Consider the following 25,817-nt stretch of genomic DNA (forward strand, 5'->3'; position numbering starts at 1 on the left):
GCACAGGGTGGCAAGGCAGAAAAAAACCTACACATGCATGTATGTGGGGGCTATTCAAAGTGTGAATTTTATTGCCAAAAAATGAAATAAAGGCTCAAGGTCACACTGCTGTCATGCTCTCTGTAGTAAGTATTAGAACTTACTTGGCTGGGAAGGAATGAATAAAAGCAGAAGACTGTGCAACATGCAGAATATTGTTCCCTTCCCTACACAACTTTAATGCATGGACTCAATCACAGCCAAGATTTTAAGTGCGAAAATTCTGTTTAAAAAACCCCAAACAAGTACTTTTCTCTTTTGAACCAGCACTGTCAACAGAAGAAGAGATCTTCTCATCACTCCTGCTTATACCAACACAAACATGTGTGGTGAAGCACACCGGTGCCCTGGTTAAAGCTAGACTGGTTTAAAAAGGCCCAACAACCCCAAACAGTTGGTTTGAACCCACATCAATTCCCCAATCTGTTCTGATCTGCAGCCACGCAAACACCTACACTGATACAAGCGGGTAGAGGAAAACTGCTCCCTTCATCAGCAGAGCTGGCTGAGAGTGAAAATCAAACTGAAGACCTTCTGGTGTTTGTAGGCTTCCTCACCAAAGTTAGCAAAGTGAAACTTCCCCTGAAAAACAGACTAGAGGCCAAGATCAAAATCAGTGTGAGCCATAATATAGCTTTACATAAACTTTCAGATGAGCTCTGAGTTTTATCCCAGGTGACAATTAGTCTTGACATTGCCAGTGCTGTTGGAAACAAAATCAATTTAAAAGTCAGCAGTAGATGCAAGAAACAAACTTTAGATTTAGTTTAAAATACATAAAAGTCAGCTAAGGAAGAAAAGCAAAGAACAAGTTGTAGGGATGTTGAAAAACAGGGCCTTCAAGTTTTTTGAACAAAATCCACCTTGGAAGCCTCAAGGAGAGAATTTGAGCTGGCAAGGTAGAGGTGGAGCTGGACTATTCTGCATTATTTGAGCAACCTCTTCCCCAGATTTCTCTAATATACAAATATCCAAGGAAAAATGCCCCAGATATCATTAATTATACCTTAATTTTTAATGTCAGCCAACAGTATAACTTCCTTCTGAAAGTCTACCTGCCTGTTAATTTTCAAAGAAACTTCCCCTTTTTTAGTTATTTATTAGAATAAGTGTATTCTAGTTCCATACCATCCATAGCATAATATATAGAAAGGCCTTCAGCTTCTATTTTGATTTAATAAAATGAGACTTCCTTATAGCAGCAAAGAAGGAGAATAGAATTTAGAAAATAAGCTTGACCAGTAAGTCAGTACAGATATTTGAAAGCTTTTGCATTTTTTCTAAATAATGACAAAAAGAACCAGCCAAGCAATGCCAGTTACTTATATCATCAAAATGTTTCTCTGTGTACTTCCATAAATTGTTCTGTAGAGTTGGATCATTCTCTCAAAAGTAATGCAAAATCTTTGGCTAACCTAAGCAGCAGGAAAAAAACTTAAAATGTAAGCTCCAAATCTACTGCTCTTTGTATTGTGTGCCATTAAGTATTTCAATAATAATTATTAATTACAGCTAATATATATTGATGTAGCATTTAATATCAATGTGTTATTAATACCTTTAATAATGAAAATACTTTTCCTGAGGAAAGAACAAGGTCCATGATCTGACTTACGAGTAGTTGAAACATTTCAGAGACATTACTGGGCACTGAATCACAATCCTACGGGAGAACAAAAGTCTCCAAACCCCAGCCATAATTGGACCTTTGGGACCTTATTATTCGGAGTAATAAAAATTCATTAGTTATATAATGTGATTATTTCTAATGTAAACACATTCCTCCTAGCATGCTATGGTTTCTCCTCCGAAAGTGAACACTCAGAAGGGTCTCTGGCTGCATCACTTGATGTAGAAAAGCTCAGAAAAGTCGAGATCTGGTGCAGCTTTATGGCATAACGTGCCTCACACTGTTAAAGGTTTACATTGTTTACCAATACAAGATTGTGCTCTTGCTTCAGGTGCTCTCTCCCCAAATTCCTGATGCCCATTTATCATGTTTATCTGTCTTCAGAATAATGGTTGTATAGATGGTGACTTAGCTGCGCACATCAAACTTCCTAGGGTGTAACAAAGCTACAGAACATTTCATATTTGTTTTCAGCAGATATTATGAGGCCAGTGATGTCTAAAGATCTTACGGTGTTTGGAATTTAGTGAGAGCAGAAATTTATCTCCGACTGCCAGCTTTTCCTCAGACCTCAGGTAGGGAATTTGGAAAGCCATAAACCATAGCAAGACAAAATGTGATTTTTGAGTACCAGGTGCAGGCAAGTGTAAAATCATGAGGGAACAAGGCACGCTTCAATTTCATGAGGTACATTTATACATTTAGCTCACACGGAGCTCAGACAGGTTTATTATGTAGGACTTGAACATCCAAACCAAGGCAGGCTGAGCACAAGGAGAGCGTGAGACAGCCCTGAGCGCAACGGCGATGATTAAACGCTGTGGGTTTGTGTTTGTGTTCCCCGGGGGATGTGTGAAGAACTGTAACGCCGGCAACAAGTCTTGAGGAAAGCCTCAGAACAGGATAAAACATGAATTAAAAAAAATTAAAAAGAAAAGAGGAGGAAAAAGAATCGAAGAAGGGATGCAGAATTGTGATGACCTAAAAAAAATGAAGATGAAGCAGCGGTGGGGTGGAAGACTAAATGCCAGGCCCACATGCTGAACATCACCCCGCTGGGCTTGGTTTGGTGGGACAGCACGGCTTGGCGGGACCCTGAGGGGACAGAGGGGGAACAGGGAGGGGACAGAGAGGGGACCCCGAGGGATCCCTGGGGTAACCGTGTGGGGAGCACTGAGGGGACCCTCGGGGAAGCCAGGAGAGGCCATGAGGGGACTGTGAGCAGAGTCCTGAGGGGGCATGGAGGGGAGCGCCGAGTGACCGTGAGAGGAGCACTGAGGGGACAGTGAGCGAAGCCGAGGGGACCCTGTGTGGAGCACTGAGGGGACAATGAGTGGAGCATTGAGGGGACCCTGAGTGGAGCATTGAGGGGACGCTGAGTGGAGCACTGAGGGGACGCTGAGTGGAGCATTGAGGGGACCCTGAGTGGAGCACTGAGGGGACAATGAGTGGAGCATTGAGGGGACCCTGAGTGGAGCATTGAGGGGACGCTGAGTGGAGCACTGAGGGGACGCTGAGTGGAGCACTGAGGGGACAATGAGTGGAGCACTGAGGGGACAATGAGTGGAGCACTGAGGGGACAATGAGTGGAGCACTGAGGGGACAATGAGTGAAGCCGAGGGGACCCTGCGTGGAGCACTGAGGGGACAGTGAGTGGAGCACTGAGAGGACAATGAGTGGAGCATTGAGGGGACGCTGAGTGAAGCCGAGGGGACCCTGAGTGGAGCACTGAGGGGACCCTGAGTGGAGCACTGAGGGGACCTTGAGTGGAGCACTGAGGGGACAGTGAGTGGAGCACTGAGAGGACAATGAGTGGAGCACTGAGGGGACGCTGAGTGGAGCACTGAGGGGACCCTGAATGGAGCACTGAGGGGACCCTGCGTGGAGCACTGAGGGGACAGTGAGTGGAGCACTGAGAGGACAATGAGTGGAGCATTGAGGGGACGCTGAGTGGAGCACTGAGGGGACAATGAGTGGAGCACTGAGGGGACGCTGAGTGGAGCACTGAGGGGACAGTGAGTGGAGCACTGAGGGGACGCTGAGTGGAGCACTGAGGGGACAGTGAGTGGAGCACTGAGAGGACAATGAGTGGAGCATTGAGGGGACGCTGAGTGAAGCCGAGGGGACCCTGAGTGGAGCACTGAGGGGACGCTGAGTGGAGCATTGAGGGGACGCTGAGTGGAGCACCGAGGGGACGCTGAAGCGGAGCCGAGGGGACGCTGCGTGGAGCACCGAGGGGACTCTGAGCGGGCCCGGCCAGCGCCCCCGGCCAGGCCAGCCCCGGAGGCGCGGCCAGCCCGCCATGCCCACGCCGGCCTGCAGGGGGCGCAGGGCGGCGCCGCCCTCCCCCGCCGCGGCCTCTCCTGCCGCCGCCGGTGGGCGGGAGCGCCGGGCCGGGCGGGCCCGGGCCGGGGCCATGGCGCTGCCCGTGCTGTCCAGCTCGGCCGTGAAGTTCCGCCGGGTCCTGGCGCACTTCCCGCAGGAGCTCAGCCTGGCCTTCGCCTACGGCTCCGGGGTGTTCCGGCAGGCGGGGGCCTCGGCCGAGCGCGGCGAGGTGAGCGCTCGGGCCCCGCGGCGCCCCCGGCCCTGCGGCGTGTGAGCGGCGAGGGGCGAGGGTCCCGAATCCCCGGGGAATGGCGGCGGGCGGGTGTCCGCTCCGTGCCCAGCGGCTGCCCGCGGTGCAGTGGGGTTGTCGTGGTGGAGGGCTCGGGGTCTGTGTGTCAGGTTATTTACCCCTGCTTTTAAAGGGAGTTATTACAGCTTGTCCCGACTGCTGTGCGCCGTGTGAGGGGGATTTAAAATATATTGCCTCAGTGAAATGGCAGCCTGGAGGGTTTCCTCATCTTCTGAGGGCCAGCAGCTTGGAAATAATGTTTATTTTTATTTTTTGGGTTTTGTTGACAAAAGCGAAGGAATATACTGCAAAGGCATATCCTAGAAATGCAGTTCCTTGCTGGCAGCTCTGGAGTGATGCCTTTTTGTTCCCATATTTCCCCATTCATGGCCGAAAAGCGCCGCACATTAACACTTGTAAGCTGTTCCACTGAGCTGTGAGTTAGGGTGGTGAGGATCTCACACCTGCTGCCCTGTTTTGGAGGGTTCAAGTTTGGCCATGACCAGGACAGGAACATTTTGGACTGTCTGATATACTTGACTATAAACATACAACTTTGCTGGAACCTTTAAACTGTACCTGACATTAATACTTGCAGTTTGGGTTTTATTTTTTAAATTTTTTTTTTTTTACGCATGAAAAATATTTAGCTGGAAGTTTGATACTGTGTATATCTTAAATTATTATGATAACATTGGCTCTTCCTGACATTTAAAACCCACCACTCCTCTTGCTACCCTCAGACAAATATGCTGGACTTCGTGTTTGCTGTTGATGATGCTGTGAGCTGGCATATGACAAACTTGGTAAAGAACAGGAGTCATTATTCCTTCCTTAAATACTTTGGGCCCAAAAAGATAAGTACCATACAGAGATATGGAGCAGGAATTTACTACAACACCTTAGTGCCATGCAATGACAGGGTAAGTACAAGTAGTCTGAGTGAATGAAGTCAAATATTTATGTCTGTGAAGTATTAAAATGATTAGCTTAAAGCAGATTTCAGGAAGCAAATATTGCAGATTGTAATTGTAGATTAACTCTTGATATTTCAATATTTATGTCTCAAACTGTTTCACTAGCAGCATTTTAATTAAAAAAGCAAACAGAGCAGCTGGTCTTGCAGCTTAGGAGTGTGAGCAGTGTTTGGAACTTAGAGCTAAAGCATTTCAGGAATTGGATTTATATTCCTTATTGCTTTCTGTCTGCCAGTTTTGGTGGTGGTAAAGTTTTGGTGATGCTTCATTTCAGCAGCTGACCGTGTAAGTAACAGCAAAGTGGATTGTTTGATATGAAATGCAAGTTGCAAGAGCAAGCTGGAATTGGCATTTGTTTTGTTTAGTGTCACCTATCCTGAGCTGTGAGGTTTGGGTGTAATTGATAATTCTGGTGAGGGGTTCTTGTCCAGCAAGTGCTGTTCCTGCACCTCTGTCGTCGGTAGGGAGGAGTGAGGGAAACACTGGCAGTCATGCTGTTCTTGTCCCTGGATGAGATGTTGAGGTTTAAACCTCATTTGTTTGATATGAAAAGGGTTTTGGGATTTCATTTGAAGGAGCACTGCTGTTTGCCATGACACTGTGTCCTTGGCTCTTTATGCCCTGGTCTTTTGTTCTAATGACTCAGTCATATCACAGGCTGTGGTCCTTTGTCATCCAGAAGTTCTGGAGCTGGCTGCCTTGCTGTGGTGATAATCTTTGGAAATTCAGGTAGTGCAGATTGGTAACAAACTGTGGAAAGCCCCATTTCTTTTCCAGTTTCATAAAGTAAACTGCAAAATCGATTTTTTTTTCCTAACAGCAAAGAGCAAAAGAAAAAACTCGCTGATACAAACCCCACCTCCCAATAACAGGATACATAAATGTCCGGAGGTTTTAATTTAGGTCTCTGACAAACGACTGCTTGAGGGTTTTTTATATCATAAAGGATAATGTGGATTATTCCAGCTATTGTAATATTTGGTTGCTGACTTTATTGCAGCTTTGATTTTAGGAAGGATCTTAGTTTCATGCATTCCATTTTCTCCCTGCAGAAGTTTGAATGTAAATAGGAGATTTTTCTTTTGCCTCATGTGGTAATTAAAGCATAAAAATGTTTTCCAGTTTTTTACTGGAGTTACGTGTGCCTTAGAATTAAGCACAGTCATGGCAAGTAGTAAGTTCCGTGTAGGGAAAACGGTGCAGGTGTAGGTTTTCACAAAAGCCTTTATTTTGCTTTGTTTTTTCCAGGTGATAAAATACGGAGTAATAAGCACTGATGCCCTGATTGAGGATTTGTTTCACTGGAAAACTCTCTATGTGGCTGGGCGCCTCCAAAAGCCGGTAACTGCTCATTTTTCCCTCTGGAAATGCAGAAAATTACAGGGCTGGGAAGTAATCAGTTGGGGTTTGAACTTTATCTGTTAGGGCTCTGTGCAGCACAACTAATCTGCCCTGATTTAGGGGTGTAGCCCCAGAGGGACAGTCTCTCACAGAGGAGACGAAATGTAGCTCTTCATGATGTTTTGTGGAAAAAGAACCTCTAAAGGTGAGAATACTAATAACGCTTATCTGCCTGTAGGAAATCTTGAATAACTGGGCTCTATTAATGCCAAGTCCCTTTAATGTTAAATGTACTATTTGCTTTTTATAACAGATTATAGGGGTGGCCAAAATTTAGCACTAATAAAGAATGGAAATCTTTCCAGATGGAAGCAGCTTTGCTGTGCAGTTACTGTCTGGTTCATAACTGAATGAACCATGGGTTCTGCACGTTGGTTTTTCTCCTCCATATTTGGATCATAAAAAATAATCTTTGCTTTCCCCCTTGCGCCTGCCTGGGTGTGCTTTCAGCAGATGGCAGCAGTGCTAAGGGAAAAATTGTTACGAGGGCAGGGGGAGAATTAGAGGAGAAATCTCTTTGGGTCTTGGAACAGAAGTTAATTATTCTTTTAGCTAAAAAAGCTTGGAGTGAAAGTTTGAATAGATTGTCTCAGAGTACTGGCTTTATCTCCAGAGATGTATTACAGCATGACCCAGGTTAGAGCAGCTGTTATCTTTGTAAGGAATGAAACGTAATCCATTGAGAAAGACAACTGAAGGGAGAATTCTGGATGTCACATCGACAGTGAGTAGTGAATAGCTGTTTTCAGTGTAACTGCATTTGCTGCTGCTTTGATTTGTGACATGGTACAGTGAATATAAATTCTCTGTACTGTGGAAAAGCCTTCCTTAGCTGTGGTGCTCTGTCAGATTTACCCCAGGAATCAACATTCATGTTTTACCAGGGTGATAACCATTGCTCTCTGACTTCCTGGGAGACATGTAGCTCTCTGAACTGTTGAAAATTTGTTCATAAATGCTGTCAGTGTTTCAGGCATTCAGACTTTGAAGCCTGGTGTATTATTTTCTTTTGAAAAAATCCTGCTTTGTATTAGGGGGGATTTTTAGAAAGGGAGGAAGTTATCCCTTTTGCTTCCCTAAGGCAAGGCTGGTGTCTTCCATGAGGAGGAATAGCATCTCTGCTGAGTTTTGTGTTTAAAAAGGCTCTAACTGTGGTGTCCTTGGCATGTCCATAACTTGCTGATGTTTCCATGGCAATCCTAAGGTATTGCAGTCACCTGTGTCACTGCTTGAGGTGCCACAGATTTTCCTGTTCTGACTTCCCTTAGATTTCTCTGTAGCAACAAGATAGAAATGTACATGTGAGTGAATTGCTTGATGAGATTTGAGAACAATCAAGGGGGGTACCTTTGTTCACAATGGCCAATGGGGTTGAATTTTAAAGTGTTGTAGAGCAAATATTAAAAAGCTGCCTTTTATAAGCAAGGCAATATTGCTCAAACAGAACACTTGAAAAAGACAAACTCACACGGAGCAGGGATTCCTAGGGGAGTTGTTTCTGGTTATCCATCTCCTAAACCAGCTTCCCTTCATCTGCCAGTGTGTTTCTACCTTCAGTTCTTACCAAAGACCTGCTTTTTATTCCAGTATATTTCCATATCCTAGGCAATTGGATTCTCTAGTCAGTCTTGATCGGTTTCAATGTTTCCTAGAAACAAACACTTCTTGTGGCAGGTAGAGGCATTCAAGTGATCTCTTCCTCATGGATAAGTGAAGATCCCCTCGAGTTCACATTCTGCTCATGCAAAGTGCAAAAATAAAGCCTTGCTTCTTCTAGGACAACCACTGTGTGAGAAATTACTTGAAGCATTTGGCAGAGGAGTCCTCTAAAAAAAAAATAAAAAGAATGAAGATGAATAAAAAAACTTACTTCTGTCTGGGTGTTCTGTTCCCTATTAGTATAGTCTTTTTTCTTATTGCACAATCACATGTGAATTCTTTCTGTTGATGCATTCATATTTCCTGTTCTGATTAATCTTAAATTTATAAGTATGAGAAGTTGACTAGCTCTTATTAGCTCATGTCTGGTGCATGTAGCACTTCCAAACTTGTGTGTGAAAATTGCTTTTTCTAGCAGAGTGTTAATTCTTAAAAACATGTCCCTTTCTCTCACATAGTGGGGATTCTCTAGTACTTGTTGTACCATGCTAATAAGATCTAATCTTAAATTAATTTCTTACTCAATCCGGCACGAAAAATAAATAACATTTCTAGCTTCAGTAGCACTTTCCTGAAGTCTTGCTTCCAAATGGCTCTGCTTTTCCAGGTGAAAATCCTGGCCCAGAATGAGAACAGCAGGCTGCAAGCTGCTCTTGTCAGCAACCTGAAGAGTGCAGTGACAGCAGCCTTCCTCATGCTGCCAGAGAGCTTCTCTGAAGAGGACCTTTACATGCAGATTGCAGGGCTCTCCTACTCTGGTGAGTCAGGGGGGCTCAAGTGCCTGGCAAGGGCTCTGTGGGGCGCCCTTGGAGCACGGCTGGAGTCTCATGTGTGAGAAATCATCTCCCTTCTTGCTGTGGGCCTGCACTGCTGCAATCACCAGAAATTCTCTCTGAATGGTGGTTATGTAACAGCTCCAATGATTGGGCTTATTCACAGGAAATAGGTGCAGCTACCTCAGCAACGCTGCCTCTACCTGCTTCATTTATGAACACCTCAGTGTGAGTGATGGCATGTGATGAAATAGTGGGGCTTCTCTTCTGTTTGCATGGATTGTATTTTGGTGGAATGTTTCAAAACCTTGGGAAAAAAAAAATTCTTTCCACTCAGTGCAACGTTGAGTCATCTGATAGTCTGACTCATACCTTGTCATCTCTTTTGGAGTGTGCTGTGTTTAAGGTTCTTATTTAGTTAACGTAAAGATCCACGTTCTGATTCTTTGATTTACATGTAACACTCCTGGCTGGTATTTGTTGAGTTTCTTTTTTTTTTAAGGAGTTGTTAAGGAAAAGTATTGAAGAAACTGCTGCGAATGGTTCTTCAATATAAGATGTAATTGTTGTAGTTTAACTCAGCATTGCTTTTTAAATGTTGACATGCTTCCTGGAATTACTATGAAGGACTTTGGTTGGAGTTGTACTTCACACAGCACCTCCTTGGCTCAGCCAGAAATGCACTTTTGGCTTTTAAAGGAAGCACAGGGGGGGTCTAAGCTGCAGCTTGCCTGTACTGAGAGGTGTCACTGTTTTATGTAACTCTTCTCAGGGCAGTTCAGATTGCAAGGGGCTTTTCCAGAGCACTTCTTTCCTGCATGGTTGCCTGATTTAAAGCAGCAGGAAGAGGGTGCTGACAGTGGCATTGCCAGCCAGGGGTGTTCACTGCTTATCTGCCCCCCTGAAACCTGCCCAGCACTGGCACTAGTGACCAAGATACTTTTAATCGATTCTTTGGAACAGTGCAATTTAACAAAAAACAGTGAAATGCTGAGACTGGCTGTGCTGTGTGAACAAAGCTAAAGCAACACAGCTCCCAGTTGGGAATGTACAAGAAAAAGGCTGCTTGTGGATATTTATTTTGCTGCCATTTTGTTAAGTCTTTCAGAGGCTGTACTAGTAGACAAAATTGATTTTATGTGTTACTCTAATCAGTCTCCTTGGAGACTGCTGAAAAGAGTTGTTCATGCTTTAATTTAGAAAATGTTCATCCTTTATTTTCTCCTGCATTTTTTGAGAGCACTGAGTCAGTACCATTTATATGCGAAGTGTTTGTTTTGTGGCTTGGCATAAACTGAAATAAACGAAGGAAGGCTAGCAAGTTGCCACCTTTCAACAACATTTATCTCCTGAATGTGGGAAGTGGGAAAAGGAATTGATTCAGAATTTTGGTTGTTGATACAAGCTACATTGAGCATCTAACTGCTGGCTGGAAACCCAGGCTGGTAGCTAGCAGAGGTAGTGGAATGCTTTCATACAGACTGACTGGCTTTTCATTTATTTTCCTTGAAACTTTTCACTCATGTATCTGAAAAGAAAATGTAAAGGCCAGTAATGTAACAGTGGTGTTAAAAGGAGTTTCTGTTTGAAACTACTAACACAACACATGGCTAAGAGGAAAAGTGATCCAGTGATCTTACCATGACTACCATTAGCTGAACTCCAGGTACTGCCCTTGGAGTGTGGAAACAATGCAAATTATTGCCTCTCAAACTGGAAAATTTTCAGCTCATTTGCTTGCAGATGCAAAGTATGAGGACTGGACAATTTGTTTAGTAATGGTTGAGACTGAGGTATGTTTGCAAAGACTGTTACTGTTACTTGACAGCTGGAATTGTTTTGTTGTCCATGTGAAGATGTGGACAGGTGGGCTGATGACATTTGATCAGAGGCCACATAACAATATGTGCCTTCAAGGACTTTTTTTCTGTGCTGGAAGGTGTTTGAAGAGTTTTTTTGACTCTTAGAAGATGATTACTGTGGATTATATTAGCATATATAATATTGGTTAATAGAGTTTTAAATGACAGCTCTGTTGATTCATTATATTCTCCTTCTTCGTGGTTTTGGGATTTTCCTAATGGCTTAACTCTCTGTCTTCCTGCCTAGGTGATTTCAGAATGATAATAGGAGAAGACAAATCCAAGGTGCAGAACATAGTGAAGCCCAACGTTGCCCATTTCCAGAAGCTGTACAGTACCATACTCCAGGACTGCCCTCAAGTGGTGTACAAGCACCAGCTGGGAAGGCTCGAGGCAAGTGTTCTCCTTTAAGCAGCTTCACAACAAACAAGTGCTTTATCACTGACAGAAGGCAGGAATTGTGCCATGCACCAGGAGAGCAGTTGTAGTCTGTGCTTGCTGTTTGTTATGTTTCTGTTGTTCAGTTAATCCTGCAACCAGCAGACTTGCCTTAAATACCAATTTTTTTTTTTTATATGGAGGAACTACTGCTCATTTTCTCTGAGTATGGGCACAGAATAGACCCCAGCAAGGGAAGCAGAGCAAGATCATTGTAAAATGTGTGTTCTAATGGCTTCCATATGGGAATAACAGGCTAGGAAGTGAGGAATAAACAGATGGTTTGTGTTACAGAGATGAGACTGTAACTCAGAGGTGCAACTTTCCGCAATCAAAAACTGCATCTCACAAAAACACTCCTCAAGTTCTAGCTCTGCAGATCAGCCGACTAAAGCCAAGGGAAATTCTGGCATTAATACCCACACCAAACCATTTTTTCCTTAGTTTTTTGGGAAATCCAGAGTGACCAATACCTTGTAGTCCATCTTTCTGGTGTAACATTGCAGTTAGGAGAGAGATACCACAGTCAGTTGCAGTTTTTCCTTTTGTAATCTGCCTGTCCCTGTGTGAATATTCTAGAGTGAGAGAAGCTTCATGAAGTCCCAAATAGCACCACTTGTCTCATGGACGTAGGCAATTCTTTATCCTCAAGCCTTGGTAATTCTCTCCCAAATGCCACCTTTTAGGATGTGTCTTCGTTAGCAATTGATTTAACTGCAGGCTTGAGTGCAGTAAACAGTTTCACTGCAATGCTTTGGGATAAAACACAGGCAAATATTATCCTGCAGCTGTCTCCACGTTTTCTTATTGCTTGTGAACAGTTTGGTGGAAGCAATATTTAAATGAATTTGGGAAAGAATTGGTAACACTTCCTTCAAGAAAAAATTCCTTTAAACAAATCCTGGTAGCATACTGCAGATTTATTGCTGGATAATAAATCTCTCCACAATCTCATAACAGTCATCAAGACTGCTTCTAATCAACAGCAAAATGAGGCCATTTAATCAACAAGGTGCTTTAATATTTTATTGCTCTCACCTTCCTGTGGTTATTGGCAGTTATTGCCCAGCCTGAGGTGGCTGAGTGCTGTTGAGGGTGCAGTTAACACAGAATAGAACCCCCTTCTCCAGGATATGCAGAGCTACAGAGAAAATTTCCTTCTTCAAAGGTGCCTCAGAGGCGAGGGAAGGCAGAGCCCAGCGCCGAGTTTTGGTTCAGGCACGGATTCCTCCCACACAATGCTCAGAGCCGCTCGCAGTCGCTGCCTCTGCAGTTGTGGCTGACTCATCTGGAGATCATTTTCTCCACGCTGACAAAAGGGAGTGGAGAGGGCAACCAGACTTGTGTCTGATGTCTCCTTGAAGGGCCTAAAACCTTGTGTGGGAGGAATGAAGCTCTTCAGATTTTCCTCCACTTTCAGAGAGCTCTGCCCCATCGTGCATTACATTTTTGGAGAAATCTGTCCAGGCCTGCTTGTTGGTATCATTGTATTCAAAAAAGGCTCGTTGGATTTCTGATGTAGATTGGGAAATGTGGGATGAATGTTTTCTTCAAATTATCCAAACCAGATGTGCTTTGGAGTTTAAAGCAGAGAAAACGGTTCTCAAACTAAACAAGAAATGTGTGTGTGTCTGCAGTTTGATTATATTCAGGCAGAAGAAACTCAGCTGAGTGGTCTTTGGGGAACTTTTTATTGTCCTGGACTTAGGTTTCCAAAGGAAATTGGATACAACAGAAATGATACAGTTTCAATGAAAACTTACTTGCAGACACAGCAAGATCATGTGTGTCTTCCCTTGAATAAAAACCCTTGCATGAGTCATTCTTCAAGTTGAGAACTGAGATACTGCGTTTCCTTGTGCTTGGGAAGTTTTTATTGGCATTGTCAAGGACCTTTTCTAGTGAAATGGTTCAGGTTCTGGGAGATATTTATCAAAGGTCAGTTTTCTGACTTCTTTTTAAAAAGAAAGAGAACCGAATGTTTTTAATGTCTTATTTTTATAACATTCAGATTGATAAAAGTCCAGAAGGTCAATTTACACAGCTTATGGCTTTGCCAAAGACTCTGCAACAAAAGATAACTGCTCTGGTAAACCCTCCTGGAAAGAACAGAGACGTGGAAGAAATTTTACTGCAAGTTGCCCATGACCCTGACTGTGGATTTCTGGTGCATCAAGGTAGGTCTGGGCCAATGTCTGTAATCTCCTTTAAGTCATGATAGATACACAAATCTATTGCATATGTTCTCCTCTTTCAGAAGGCTGGGTTAAAGAGAAGGGTGAAAAAATCCAGGGGATTAATCATGAAATACATTCCTAAAAGCCTGGGTTGGATATGATTGCAGACAGGTTCTCTGAAATATTATCACTAGCATTCCTGGTGATACAGGAAGATGCGTTTTGGTTTGGGTCCTGAAAGAGGCAGAATTAAATGAATAACAGTGTGGCCTGCTTAGATCACCTAAATCTGATCTTCCATCTTCAGGCCAAACTTCATCCAGACTCTGAGCTTCGTATCCTCCCAGTCATAGATGGCCAGGCTGAGGTCATTTTGTGACTTGCTGACATTTCCCCTGGCAGTCATCGTGGTTAGCCCGGACATGTGAGCCCTGGCAGGGAACTGCAGCTCAGAGCAAAAAGGCTGAGGTGCTTCTCATCAGCACAACTGCTCTGAGGCAACATTCTGTCATATGAGCAAGTTAAAGCTGATGCTGCAGACACCAATGTTCTGGGACACTGCAGGAAAATGAAAAAGTTTACCACTTGGGGTCCTTTATGCATTTTAAGACCCTGACACATTTTCTGTTCCAGGTAGCAAATTTTGCAAGCTCCCTGAGCACAGCAAAAACTCCTAAGAAGCCTGAGAGCCACCAGATCCTCAGCAGGGAGCTGAGGGAGCTCTCAGCCTCCTTTCTGTGGGAGAAATAAAGCTCCTGGGGGCTGCTGTTCTCCATGGACAGCATGGGATGAACTCCACCTGGACATGGAGCTGTTCAGCTTCTTTCCTGGGCTGGGCTGAGCCAGTAAAGGGGTAAAAGCTGATTTGGGAGCAGGGGCTGCAGTGTCTGAGGTGCACACAGAGCTCTGAGCCCTCCCTGAGCTGGCTGTGCTGTGGTTGTGTTCTGTAGGGAGCAGCAAATTGGACACATCTTCTCAGGCCCTGCAGTTTAAACTCTTAGGAGAACAAATCAAGATACTCTTTCACGTTTGTGGCCCAAGCATTTTCCTAGTTCATCAATCTGGGTAAAGGCCAGGCCATTTGGGAATCCTACAAGACGGGGCTGATCACTCAGGGTGAATTGCATTGCCCCAAGAGAATTTTGCTACATCAGCACAATTTGTTCCTTTCCCTTCCCTATTTCTACCCCTCAAATGATTTTGCAGTGGAAGATTGTATCCTTACTTACACATGGATTATGCTGGGCTTTGTTCTTCAGTATTGAAGCAGGATTTAAAAATACCTGAAATTAAATTCTATGGGGCAGTGCAGGATGTGGCAGTTTGGAAGATTAGCTCTGAGACTGCTGCAGTTCTACATTTTTTTCTTTCAAGTATTTAGTGATGTGAATAGTTTTTTTACATATCACTGTGCTTTTATATGTGTTAGAACAAATATGAATTAATAGTTCTAAACAAAAATTTAGGATCTTTTAAAACTGTTCTGTCAAGAACCCCTGGGCAATGAGAACTGAATGTGCCACAGTGCAAAGTGGTAAAGAAGCCTTATCTCCAAAAGCTGTAATTTAGAAAAGCCAGGGAAGAACTGCACAATAGAGGTGTTTCTGCTTGATCAGAGAAGTGCCAAATCCCAATCCCATGTTGAAGTAAACAGGCAGTATCATTTGTTCTGCTCTAAAATGTTAATTTACCAGCGCTTAGGTGAAACAACTCTGAATCCTTTGTGATTAATCATCTTAGTGGAGAGCTAATGGGAACACTGAATAAATGGATTTGATCAATTCCCACTGCTTGTTGTCTGTTTTAATACTGATGTGGGTTTTTTTCTGTATGTTACATATAAAATAAATTAAAACAGTTTAGAGAATACTTTAATTAGTATGAAAAAGCAGAGAAAACTCAAATTTTCTCAGTGGATGTTTTACTTTCAGGCTAGCTTGATTGTGTAACTGGAACAACATTTAACTTGTGCATGGTGGAGGGGAAAAAAAAATCTCCACACAAGTGCTGAGATGGGTAACATCTGTGTGCTTTTCCCTCTGCAGGCATCTCAGGAATTGTGAGATCCTCCAGTCTAGTGCAGAGTGCTAAAACCATCCTGACAGCTGGTAAGAATGTGTGTGATTTCTGTCAATGTGGGCCTTCTGATTTCACACAGGAAACATGACAGGGCCTCACTCGTCACAGGAGTTTAAAGAATTCACTTGTTGTGTGTTTCATTAAAAGTCCCTGGAAAATAAAAGCAACATTTAAAGCAGAGACCTTGTTGCAAAATTATAAAATGCTGAAAGGGACTTAAATAAACAAACCAAGCAACAATATCAGTTTTCATTTTCTCTGTTCCTGGATCCCTGCAGAGGAGATTTTGTGGAGCATAACAATTGGAAGGGAGGGGTTAAAACCAGTTTTAAAACCTGTTGAATTTGAGTTATCCTGAGTGCCCCGTGGGGCAGAGCTGGTTAAGGGCAGGAGTAGAACAGGAACAGTTGAGCTGTGGTGATTATTTGTGCTCCCTGTTCTGATGGACAGAAAATGACCTCTGGGGCTCCTTAGCTCCTCTTGTGTGTCCTGCAGTAAGTCACTGGCAGCCTCTCCTGGCACTGGGACTTTGGGGCTCCTAACTTGTAATTTTTATCATGGTTTTTGGTTCATGCACCTGAAATCAGTTACTTGTGAAATGTCTCTATTTCCCTTGGTCTTAACTGCTTTTTGCTTTATATATAGTGGCTTTTTTTCCCTTTAAAACAAACTGAAGTTTCCTGAACTGAAGTTATGTACAGTTGTTATTTAAAAACTATTTTCTACTAGTGAAAACATATATTTGTGATTTGATTTAGGTAGAACAAAGCAATTTTGGTCCTTTGCCTCCAGCACGGGCCAAATTTGAGCAAGGAGGCTTGAGGGAGTGGATTTTCTTTGCTTTTTGCATTATTTAAATTTTTGGTTTTGGGGGGTTTTTTTACACTCTTCAGCCAGAATCTGGTTAAAGCCAGTAGGGACAGAATTCAGGAGTGAAATTTAACTGCTCAGGGATGTCACCTCAGTATGTTTGAGTTTGTGTGAGCTGCCCTGGATTTGGGGAGGGATGAGTGTCCATGGCTCTAGAGTTAGTTAGCAAAAACCTTTTGCCCTTTTTTATTTATTTATTTTTTAACATTTGTCTCCAAACACTTATGACTGAATTTATATTCAATCTGTCAGTATCCTCTAATGAAGATTTTCTCCCAGTCGTGGGTTTGTTAATTTAAGCTGCATCACTGGGGCAGCATTCCTGCCTGTGCCAGCTCTTGGGGCTCTCCATGTTCACAGAATTTACACAGAGAAAACAGGAATGTGGCTCCTGCATGGAAGTATTTGCTTGACTCAGGCAAGGAATGTGTTTTACAGGAAAGTGTGGAGCTTTAAATTCAGCCTCTAAGGATGCTGCCTTTCTTTCTTTATTCTTTCTCCAAATCTTGTCTAATATTCTGTTCCCCTAAGACCTATTTTCACGCTTCCTAGTGGAGACTTTAGGAAAAATATAAGGCTCGGACTTTCAGCAGTGCTTATGTCAGGAATAGTAGCTTAAAATAAAAGAATTATGAAAGAGAATCATGAAATCCATTAAGCTCTGACTTTTTATTGCTCTTCCTAATAACTGTACAAATAGTTTGCTGGCAAAAGAAAGTGTTTATTAGCTGACCATCCCTCTTTTTGAAGTGTTCTAGGGGACACAATCTGTTTTCTTTAGCTGCTTATTTTACCTTGAGAACACCAGCAAAGGTGAGATGCCTGCACTGGTCCACAGCATGGCAGTGCAATGTCCAGAATTTCTAAATTCCATGGTAAATCAGCAAGAGCTGTGCTGAGCTGCCATGCTGGGTATTAACATTCCTGGCAAGGAGCGCAAGAAGGAATTTCAACCCATTTTCAGAAAACTTTTTTCATCTTTCTCTGCCGGTGTGGTTTTCCAGTGGAGCTCCAGCTCTGTGTTTTTGTTTGTTGTTAAATGCCCTATTGAGTTTTCGAGAATGTGCCTGTGTGTTTCTTCCAGGCTGTGGTGAGGTCTCCTCTCTGTTTCCCATTAGAGATGGCACCAGGGCTGGGTTTGTTTTCCCACATAGCCAGAGCCTGCCTGGCCTTTGGGAACTCATTCTGCAACTCTTATATTTAGCTCCTCTGAGGGAGATGTTGTGACTTCTTCAGCTTCTTTATATTTTACTCAAGGAATGCTGCAAGCCTTGAAGATATTTCTATAAATACCATCTTACAGTTGAAGCATTTGTCCAAGATACTTTTAAGTTAGCACAAATATTCTGGATAGCATTTGTTTTCAAGGATTCAAGGATTTGTTTTTTAAGGAGCAGTTTTCATTTGTTCAAGGCCCTTTTAAGTTAGCACCAATGTTCTGAATAGCATTTGTTTTCCAAGGATTTATTTTTTAAGGAGTGGGTTTACATATAAAATATTCTGGTTTTGTGATAACTACTCTCTTCATCAGCTGCCTGAGCAGATAACTGTAAATATCTGTAAATATGCACGTGTCTGTGCATGCCACACGACAGATATGTAATTATTTGCTCCACATGACAGCTGTCTTGCTGTCCATGCATCAAAAGGAGATCCAGGATACTGCAGGCAGGCAAACCTAGCAGGAAACTCTGGGGGTTTCCCAGCCAGGTCGCTGCCTTACAGCAGGAACACTTGCACAGAACTCAGCGAGGATTGTGAAGTGAAAGCAGAAACGAGCTGTGTTTACCCTCAATCGCTGCGGGCTCGCTCCCGTATGCACCAGGGCTTTGTTCTGGGTCCTGGAGGGGGAGGTGGAACCCCAGAGTCACAGATTGAGAGCTGAAGCAGAGACATTTTCACGTGGTCCAGCTGCTCCAGGTTGTGGGAGCGAGCCGCAGGTGTGGGCATTGACTTCTCCTGCAGCAGCGGGATGGACAGTCCCGTGTCGTTGTAGGACTCGAAAGAAAGATGAGAGATTCCAAGTATTTCAGAAGGCAAAGAGCATAGAAAAAAGGCTTTTATTGTCTAATTCTTACTAGTTTTTTAAGGTGTTCCGATACAGATTTAATGTGATTGGTGAATAGCAGCGACACCTCTCCAATCCCGTTGGTTAAACCAGAGAAACAGCGAAACACCACCTGAAAAAAGACTGTTTTTAAAAAACATAGTTGTTTGCCAAAATTGTTTTGGAAAAAAAAAACAAAAAACAAACTTTCTTGAAAAATTTCTCCTTGGGAAAAAGTTAGCAGCTGCTAGCAGGCTAAAATCTCTCAGACTTGAAAATATCAAGGTCACAATCCTGTGCTGGGGCATCTCCTTCCCTGCGGTGGGAAGGTGCTTACACAATTTGAACTTCTTTTCATCTGTGCTGTGCCAGAGCTCGGCCTGGCTTTGTGCTGCTGCAGGAATTGTTGCTCTGTGTGCAGTCTCCACGCAGATTTGAGAGGCACTTCAGGATTCCCGTGGTTATTTACTTGTCATTTGAGATGCTGCAAAGAAAAGCCTGTCATGACTTCATGACTCTGCTTGCTTTTGCAAAAACCTGGTAAATATGAAGAAGTTGGAGCACATGGGATGCACATGGGTTTGTCAGTTCAAAATACATGTACAGATACTTTCCTACAAAAGGTGAACTTGAGTTTATTTAAATTGCATTTGGAGACATGAGAAGTGCACAACTGGTTTCTCTGCAGTGTTTGGAGGCTTCTTACTCTGCCACAGTCCTTCAGAAATAAGAATGTGCACTTTTCCTACTCATTTGACTTCCTGCAACTCAACTTTGAATAACTCTGTCACTTAAAATATTATATCTTTGTTTTCTTTCTTTTACTTTCCTTTCTTCATTTTTTTTGAGGTCCTTCCAAATCAAATATTATTATTCCCATCCCCTTCCCCCCCCCCCTCAAAAAAAAAAAAAAAAAAGAAAAAAAAGAAATCCAGTGCAGCACATGGCTAAACTTGGGTTGAGGTTCCTTGTTTGTTGCACAAATCTTTCCTTGTGCTCTGGGCTGTGATACTGTGTGGCTTTTGGCTAAATTCCTTGTGTGTTTTTAGTCAGGCTTGTCAGGTGTTCAATTAAATAAACATAGGGAAGGTTGTCGTAAATATAATCTGCTACGCCTTTAACCTGTGCAGGTGTCAAAATCAGAGCTTTTGTGCAGCACTAAAGAGCTGCCTTTTCATGAAGTTCTGAATTTGTAAGGGTGTGATTAGACTGTGCTGTAACCTGAGCGGTCACTCTGTGTGTTATGTTGTGCTTTTGAGTTGTTTGGTTTGGGGTGATTTTTGTAAACAAAAAAGGAAAAGCAAGTAGCTGCGGATCTCAGGATCCCCCGGAAAAGCCAAGACTAACAGTGTTTTGGTTTGAAATTGCCAAATACTCCACGACTAAAGCCAGCCAAAGGCTGTGGGTTTTTTATCTAGGTCTGTAAGAGAAGGCTCAGCCCTGCTAGAGCTTCAGAAATCCTTTAACTCCAAGGGTACATTTTACAAATTTTGTGGGAGTCATCCTCAGTCCCATCATACCTAAAACTCATAAATGCTCGGAGGCAATGATTGCTGCTGGGTCTCTGAAAACTGAGATGTCTGCCTTTCTTGTGTGCCATGGCTTGGTATTTACCAGAACTCTGCTTTGATGGCATTAAAAGTCTTTTTGGTGGCATTATTTACTGTGTCCTGACTGTGACAGGACGGGGTTTTTATTTGCATGTCTGCCTGCTGGATTAGGCTGTCGTTCCCCCAGGGAAATCCTTCATTTGATGCACTGAGAACCTTCTGGCTGAGTCAACCTTGCTAAATTTTTTTTTTCTCTTTTTTTTTTTTTTTTCTTCTTTTTTAGGGGCAAAGAAATCTGTAACTTACAGTTTGAAGAAATTATATAAGATGACAAAGGGAGGGTTAAAGAAGACATCTTGAGTTTCTACATACTGTGTATGGGTAAATAAATGGTACTTTCTCTCTAAATGTTTTGCAGATGTGACTTTGCATATTTGAGAAGATTACAGTGTATTTAAGAAGTCTGTTCTGATGATTTACATGCCCAATTTTCCTAATGAAATAGGAACTTTTTTAAATGGGAGTTTTCTTGGCAAATGGGCAAAGGAATTATGCTCTGTAAATACTGAAATGAATTTCCCTGTATATTTTGAAGAACCCTAAGTAGCAAAGATTGATTGTACAGATGGATTAAACCCAAAGCCACTCATTTTCTGTGTGTTGGTAGCTTTGCTTCCCTCAGAGTCTTTTTCAAAATGCTCAGTATCCCAAATTTAGTTCCTTCAGGGATTTACAGAACTGGGGAATCCACTGAGTTTTTAGTAGACATGAAACTGTCCTCTGACATTCCTGCCCTGACAAATTCATCCTTGGAATTCCTCTGAGGATCCTCCTGTGACATCTTGAATCCCAAAAACTGCCACAGTGACTTTCAGTGTGGGAGAGGGAAAAGGGCAGCTTGGCAGGTGTCACATCCTTTAGTAAGGATATTTAATAATATTAATAAATAAGGTTAATTAATAATAATAAAATTATGTGTTCCTCTCATGAGGTAGAGATGAAAAGTGCCCAATTCATGAGCATTGTCACAAAGGCCAGATTTGGAAGGAAAATCAGAATTACACTGATCTATTTGGGCAGACGTGTGAAATATTTGTTGTTTGGCAGAAGATTCCATCAAAACACTGGAAAATTGGGAATATTATAAACAAAAGCACAGATTGTTTGATTCTTTGATTTATTTTTTTCCCCTTAAAATACTGCCCACAAAGATGAAACTTGAACTCTCTTTGAATTAGCTAAACTAAAGAAAATTGGAGTTTTCCATGACTTATTAATCATGCCATGAAAGAATGGGCATTGCTGGCAGTATCTATGTCTGGTGCAATCAATTGGGAGGATCTTTTGTAAATAGAATATTTTTCACACTGACTCAGGTGGGTTTGCTAAGTTGGGAAATTTTCCTCAGGAGAAATAAACTCAGCCAGGATTTCATTTTGTTTGTGAGAATGTCAATGATTAAAAATAATTTCATGATAAAAAAAAAGGAAATAAAGTGTATCTTTCCTTGGCATTTTCAGAGCATGTTTGGTTTTTTCTTGTGTGTTTTGTGCTCATCAGGGCCATCTCTCAAGCTACATTTAATTTAGTGATCTCACTTTAAAAAAGAAATTATTGCAATGGAGTTGTCTACTAATTGTTTCCAGGGAGAAGTTCAGAGTATAAATTTAAAGAAATAGAAAATACATTGTTCTATGTAATAGGACTCATACAGGTTTGCTTTAATCACAGGGAAACTTTGCAATATTGATTATTTTAAAACATTTGAGCTGGAAATTTTAATCCAGACTCAGGAAATAATGGCTGTGAAATAGGAAATAAATCACTGGGAAACTTTGTAAGGTCTGAGGCAGGTTCCCAACACTTTGCATTATCCATTGGTGACAGAATGTGTGAACCAAATCCCCTCAAATGTCCCTTTGCCGATGGTACAACCTGATTTTATGGGGGGCAAAGTATGGCCTTGGCATTCTCTGGCCCTATTAGTAAGAGGGCAAAGTCCCCCAGTTTGCAAAGTTTAAAATATAAAAGTGGAACTAAGGGATTTAAGCCACTTCCAGGTAAATCTGGAATTTTTTAATGATGAAATGCAGTTGCTAGCATTTCAAAGCAGCTTTCTTTTAGAAGCCCTTAGCAATCCAGTTAAAGAGAACGTTCTGAATATTAAAGACACACTTAAAAGTGGGTTTTGGTGTGTTCTGAAGGTGCTGGCTGCTGAGATGGTGGTTCAGAACATGAGAGGGCAGTGACAAATCAGCTGGTGTGAGGTGAGCTGGCCTCACACCCGCAGGGAAACCCCAGTCTCCATCCTGCACCTTGCTGGCTGAGCATTTATCCCAGAAATAATGTTCTTGTGAGGGAAAAGAAAAAAAAAAGCAAAGTCCTGCTTGCTGCTTAGCAGCCAATGAAGTGTTTTATGTGCAGCAGATGCTGAGTGGCCTCAGGCCCTGCCCAGCTCTGTCCCTGTCACTGTGCCAGGGGATCCCTCTGTCCCTGCACAGGTGGGACTTTGCTGCACTCCTGGACGCTGAGCTGGCTCTGTTGATCTGCTGTTGCTGGAGACCCACTGCAAGGCTTCCTTGGGCTTTAGGAACTCTGTGTACAGCAATTTGAGAGGTCATTCCTGGCTCTTTGGAGTGAGTTTTGCAAATCCCAGCTCGACAGTTCCCAGTTCGCTCCATCTGTTTATGCACTGCCAGTATCCAAGTCTAAGCCTAAATGCACTAAATCTTTGGGAGACGTAAAAAAGTCCTTCCTCCTCATCTGTATAGGCTGAAAACTGGATTCTGCTCTGTAAATCATTCATCTTGTGCTTTTTAAAGAGTGGCTTACCTTTCCCCTTGGGGCCACTGGTCTTGAATGTATTTATTTTTCTGGCAGGGAGCCACGAATGAATCATAGCCCTGAGCTGCTCGCTCTGAACTCCTCGCCATTGTTAAGAGAATACTTGGGGCAGTTGTTACTGAGCTTTGCTATGTAAAACTTTTTAAGAGAAGAGAGATTGATTTCAGCCTTGTTAGCTGCTTTTGAAGTTCCCCACCAGTTGTGTGGAAATGATTTCTTCTGCTCATGCAGCTGTAATCTACTAAAATAACCGGGGATTGTTGCACGGGAAGTTGGGACATGGGAATATGTTACAGCCTCTTTGTCCTGATGAGGTGTGGTTGTTCTTTCAAAAAAAAAAAAAAAAAAAAAAAAAAAAGGCACTTCAGCCTTTCATTCCATTTGTAACTTTCCTGTTTATACCTTCCTGCTCCATTTCCATACTTTATTGTTTGTCTTCTTGACTTAATTCTCAAGTCTTTCATTCTGTTCTTCAGACATCCCTCTTTTCTGGCTTGTGGATATTGTTTCATGCTCCCTCCCCCTTTTTCCTGTGTAACAGAGCTTTCATTAAAGGCAACCAGGCAGATGATTTATTTCTGGTGTCTTAAAAGGCTTCTTTGTAATGAAGAGCCTGGACCCAATCAAACTCCTGAGGGTTTGTGTAGGTGAGTCAGCAGCATGGGCCTCACTGCCTCTGACATCCACAGTGCCAGGGGAGTGTGGAACAGCCTCCTGCTCCAGAGGGAATGAACTGGATGACACAGGAAGAAGGGGAAATCAAAAACAAATCAAAATTTTGACTGCATGTAAAATCATTTGGCTGCTTCTAAACTCGTTTTGGGGAGGGCACAAAGCTGAACCACCCAGGCTGCTGCCCTCCATCAGCACATACATGACGTGTTCTTCATTGCCTGCACATTTCCCCTTTTCCCCGGGGTTGGAGCAGGGACTTTCTCCGGGTGCCTGACTGTGGGACACCCCAAATTCCTGCTGTACCTGGAAGTGCAGAGCCTGTATTTCTCACCTGGGCTTCCCTGGGGCTTCCCTTTAGGTTTTTTGTTGAGCTTCCCTGTCAGCAGATCCTGAGCACAAGGAAGGTGCCCATAGGCACAGACAGCTGGGCTGGGATCCCTTTCTGGCCAGAAATACTTTGCAGCATCCCAGAGCTTCCTGATGTTTGCAACAAACATCTGTGCCAAAATTGGGAAGATCAAGATGGATACAGAGGCCAGGATTCCTGGGTGGCTGAAGGAGTTGAACCGTGTTCTTCACACTGAGGTGGTAAAGCAAGAGCCTGCTTTGACTTGGGAAAGTTCAGAATAAAAACACAGCCCTTGGTGAGTGGCCAGTGCAGGGGGATCTGAGCAGGGCTGTGACTCATGCCTTTTCCCAGCAATTCACTTAAAAATAGAATTGAAGTTGAAATATGCTTCGAAGGTCAGAATATCAGATCAGTGTGTGTCTGATGGTTGTTCCTGGGTAAGGTGTTGAGAGAGGATAAAGTATTCTCCATTTTCAAAGTCACTCTGCTGGCCATATAGGCGGGGTAGAAAATGACCTTTTTTTGTATTCCCTACTGCGGGGAAAAGAGACATTACCTCCACAGAGCCATTTTCTGGTCTGCTTTTTGTTGGAGTCAACAGTTGCTCTGTCACGTTTGATACTGTGTTTTCACAAAGTTCTGCAGTGACCTTATTTACCTGGTTTTCTAGATAAAAATCTCCACCACAGTTGCTAACTGATCCTGAACTTAATGACTGCCTTAGGGAGAGGCAGTAATCACTTTACTCCTGCATGTTTTAACCTCTTCCTCAGCCTGCTTCAATCAGAAATGTTTGGAAATGGATTAAGTTTTACTACATGAACAGGATGTTTCCAACTATACATTCTGAAATGATTCCTGCAAACTCCAAATATTTTATTTGCATTTTTAGTCTAAGAACTTTTGCCTTCATAATCCAGCATTCTGCCAAATCCTTTCCAGTAGTGCTGGGGACTGTTCGGATGGTTGTACACAATTTTTTTTCTGAGCAATGGAAGGTCTTGCAGCTGCAAAGACAGACTGAAAATCTGTGCAAGTAGTGGGTAAGGAAGGCTCTTCTTCGTTTTGAATTCGACTAAATTTGATCTTGAAGAGTTTGCAGCCACCAGGAGCTGTCTTTAAAAGCAAAACAAAGCAAAAACTGACCAAAAACAAACACTCTGTGCTTTGGTTCCTTCACTTCCCTTTGTCGTATGGAAACCTTCTTTAAAAGCCTTGAACCTGATATTTAAGATACCTCCCCTGCTCAATTAAGTAAGCCAAGTAAATAGTAAAACATCTCATTATTGAATTAATTTGTATTACATCTCTACATGGGATCTCTTTAGCTCCGTGGTGCACTTGGTAGATTTGAAAGCTTGTGTTCCCACACAGATTATTTGCTTAATCTCTGCCTCCTGCCAAAGCTTCTTCAAAACTCCTATTTTAAAATTCATAGCGAAGCATGAGAGGGGAGCATTCAGTGGGTATGGGGTTTTTTTGTTCAGTTGGGTTTTTTTGAGGTTTTGGTTTTCTTCTTTCAATGTCGCCATCCCCAAGTTGTCTTGCTCTCAGCAGTGAAGTGGCTGGCTCACTCTCTGTACGTCAGTGAGAGCCAAGAAGTTTTTCCCTTCCTAGGATGCTCCCAGCAGGGCTGACACAGAGCAGCTCCCCACCATGCTGTCACACTGCTTTGGCTTTACAGCCTGGGGCAAAGCTTTTTAAAACCAAGTATTTGCACAAGAAATTCCACACAATTTTTTCCCCCTCTGTTTCTTTCCCCTCGTTGCCTCTCAGGTCTGGGGTTGGGTGAGATTGTGCTCATCCTGCACACCCCTGATAACACTGTCCCTG

General features: G+C 42.9%; 1 protein-coding gene across 1 annotated transcript; it reads left to right on the forward strand.

The window, feature by feature from the left end:
* The first annotated feature begins 4,033 nt into the window (after nucleotides 1-4,033).
* TAMM41 (TAM41 mitochondrial translocator assembly and maintenance homolog) lies at nucleotides 4,034-21,619 on the forward strand. Its single transcript, XM_066195591.1, has 8 exons — nucleotides 4,034-4,223; nucleotides 5,027-5,206; nucleotides 6,509-6,601; nucleotides 8,928-9,078; nucleotides 11,203-11,348; nucleotides 13,405-13,570; nucleotides 15,616-15,678; nucleotides 20,400-21,619. The coding sequence occupies exons 1-8, from the start codon at nucleotides 4,086-4,088 to the stop codon at nucleotides 20,474-20,476; spliced, it is 1,014 nt and encodes a 337-aa protein (XP_066051688.1). The 5' UTR covers nucleotides 4,034-4,085; the 3' UTR covers nucleotides 20,477-21,619.
* Nucleotides 21,620-25,817: the final 4,198 nt, after the last annotated feature.

Source organism: Chamaea fasciata, unplaced genomic scaffold, assembly GCF_029207755.1.
Source record: "Chamaea fasciata isolate MVZ Bird 193981 ecotype frontalis unplaced genomic scaffold, bChaFas1.0.hap1 SCAF_13, whole genome shotgun sequence".
In the NCBI taxonomy this organism is placed as follows: Eukaryota; Metazoa; Chordata; class Aves; order Passeriformes; family Sylviidae; genus Chamaea; species Chamaea fasciata.

What these genes read in the sequence shown, in the direction of transcription:
- TAMM41 (XM_066195591.1), top strand. Translation starts at nt 4,086, where the DNA reads ATGGCGCTGCCCGTGCTGTCCAGCTCGGCCGTGAAGTTCCGCCGGGTC. An exon ending in CCTCGGCCGAGCGCGGCGAG is followed by an intron (nt 4,224 to 5,026) that starts GTGAGCGCTCGG and finishes TGCTACCCTCAG; the next exon opens with ACAAATATGCTGGACTTCGT. An exon ending in TAAAACCATCCTGACAGCTG is followed by an intron (nt 15,679 to 20,399) that starts GTAAGAATGTGT and finishes CTTCTTTTTTAG; the next exon opens with GGGCAAAGAAATCTGTAACT.